Source organism: Nicotiana tabacum, chromosome 7 (assembly GCF_000715075.1).
Source record: "Nicotiana tabacum cultivar K326 chromosome 7, ASM71507v2, whole genome shotgun sequence".
NCBI classification, from domain to species: domain Eukaryota; kingdom Viridiplantae; phylum Streptophyta; class Magnoliopsida; order Solanales; family Solanaceae; genus Nicotiana; species Nicotiana tabacum.
The window spans coordinates 147,951,527-147,953,959 of NC_134086.1; the positions used below are offsets into that span (position 1 = coordinate 147,951,527).

At 30.9% G+C, this 2,433-nt stretch overlaps 1 protein-coding gene across 1 annotated transcript; it reads right to left on the bottom strand.

The window, feature by feature from the left end:
- Nucleotides 1-240: 240 nt before the first annotated feature.
- LOC107820911 (pathogenesis-related genes transcriptional activator PTI6-like) lies at nt 241-1,699 on the bottom strand. The gene has a single exon (XM_016647271.2). The coding sequence runs from the start codon at nt 1,410-1,412 to the stop codon at nt 519-521; it is 894 nt and encodes a 297-aa protein (XP_016502757.1). The 5' UTR covers nt 1,413-1,699; the 3' UTR covers nt 241-518.
- Nucleotides 1,700-2,433: the final 734 nt, after the last annotated feature.

Consider the following 2,433-nt stretch of genomic DNA (forward strand, 5'->3'; position numbering starts at 1 on the left):
AAATAAAAGCTCCATTTTTATACTAAAAGGTCAAAAAACACATCAATTCTTTTTTAAATTCTTATTAGGAGTACATTTTTTGGGTACAAAAATACTACTTTTATGGCACATGAATAATTTCCATTAGTAGTTCGTAATTTATAATTATGAATAAATTTAATAAATGCTATTATTCAATTCAAACACAAAAAAGGAAACAAACAAACAAACAAAAAGTAACATATATAAATACTACAAAATTCTTAAATAACTTAGTATAGTTGCATGGCCTCACACCTACTTTTGACACAATTGACGAAGACTAAACATTAAAATTACTTTACACGATTAACGAAGATAAAAACCTTATAGATTAATTGAACCAAATCATACTTATGCACCAAGAATTTCCACTAAAAACTTTCCCTACATGTTCTTGGACAGAAAATTAAAGAAAGCTTCAAAAAAATCCAATCACTTACCCAAAAAAAAAAAAATATTTACTTTCTACTCTCACTTCCATTATTTTTCCATGGCCATCAACAACAATGATCTTCCAAGAAATCATTTACATCCCACGTACATGACTCCAAATCTTCATCCAAAATTCCATTTCCATCTAAAAAATCCATTTCTGGAAAATCAATATCATCACAAAAAGCTGGCAAAACATCATCCATTAATGGAGAAGGAGACCTAAAATCGAAAAAATCCTTAAGAAAACACTGATCCATTAATGGCAAATTATCATCTAACAAAATCTTATTTTGATCATTTTGCATAACAAATTCCATTCTTTTCCGATCGTCCTTCATCTCTTCATTAGTAACTATTGTAGTAGCAGTAACACCAATATTATTGTCATTGTGCCTCAAAACAGAGGTAGGAGAACAGAGATTTTCAGACTCCCCTGTAGAATCATAATCCGAAAGTGAAGTGATCACACTTTCTTTCTTCACTGGTGGCTTCATAAAATTAGTCAAAGCATCAGGACCACGTATTTGAATAGCAGCTTGATCATAAACCATAGCAGCTTCTTCAGCAGTTTCAAAGGTGCCTAACCAAATTCGGGTCTTTTTCACTGGATCTCGAATCTCTGCTGCCCATTTTCCCCATGGCCTCTGCCTAACCCCACGAAATTTCTTAACATTTTCGTTTGTCTTCACATCCATCATCTTTTTCTTCTTTTGCCTCAAATTTGATGATTTCTTCACATCTCCACAAGACATTTTTTTCTCAAATCTAATCTCTGTAACATATTTTTTAACTCTTTTTTCCTCTAAATAATCATCATCGTCACTTGAAGAATCAGTAGCATCACAATCAGTGTAACAAATCCGAACAACTTTTGGAGTCAACTTATTCTCATGCTTAGTATTGATAGACCTGTGGACTACACACTTCTTGATACTTTGTGAAAATTTTCCTTCCATTTTTTTAACATGGAGAGTGAGAAAGAAAAGAGTGATTTATATGATAAAAATTAAAGGGGTGGATGAAAAAATGGAAAGAGAGAGAGGGAGGGAGTTAGAGAAGAGAGAAATTAAAGGAAGAACAAGTCTTGATGGAGGAGAAAGTGTAACAGTAACTGATGATGAAATGAATTAAAGAGGGAGAGGTTTAACGACTAGTCAATGAAACCAAAGTGTGTGTGTGTATGTGTGAGAGAGAAGAGGGAAATGGAACAGAATCAAGAGATATATAGGAGGAAGAACAGGAAGAGGATCCCATTTTTGAGTCTTTTAGTCAAATAATAAGTTAATAACTATATTATTATGCCGATATTTTCTCTCCCTTTTGGAATTTTCTTGCTTTGTATTTTTTATTAATTAGTTTCACTAAATTTATCATTAACTAATAAGTAACGTAATTTTCTTGAGATTTTCGGATGGTCCTTTTCAGAAAAAGATTAAAATATGAATGCTTTAATTAATTAATTTGAGATAAGGATGTTTTTTGGAGTTGATTTTCTTGTAAACTAATTTGGAATTATCCAACCAAAATAAAGTCACATGTTAATGACAGTAAGAAAGAAATTAATTGCATTAGTGAAATGGAGAAAATCTGACTTGTTAAAACAAGTTACTCCCTCCTATCCATAACTAAGTGACTTTTTTTATTTTTGGCACGTTGTTAACAAAATAATAATTCATAGAAAGAAATAAGTATTTTAACTAAATTACCCTTCTTTAACATTTACATATTATTAACTTGACACGGTGAAATATGTAAATAAAGATAAATCTGAAAAACTAAAAGTAATTCACTCTTTATTATGTATAAATGATACTTATGGACTGGAGGGAGTATGGAATAAATTGCAAGGAAGAATATGAATTATCATTATATTTTTAGATAAATATTCAATAATATATTTTTCCCTTTTACAAATGAAAGGCGGTTAAAACGAATCGCCGCATGGGTGTGTGGGCCTTTGCTAAATGACCTATCGAG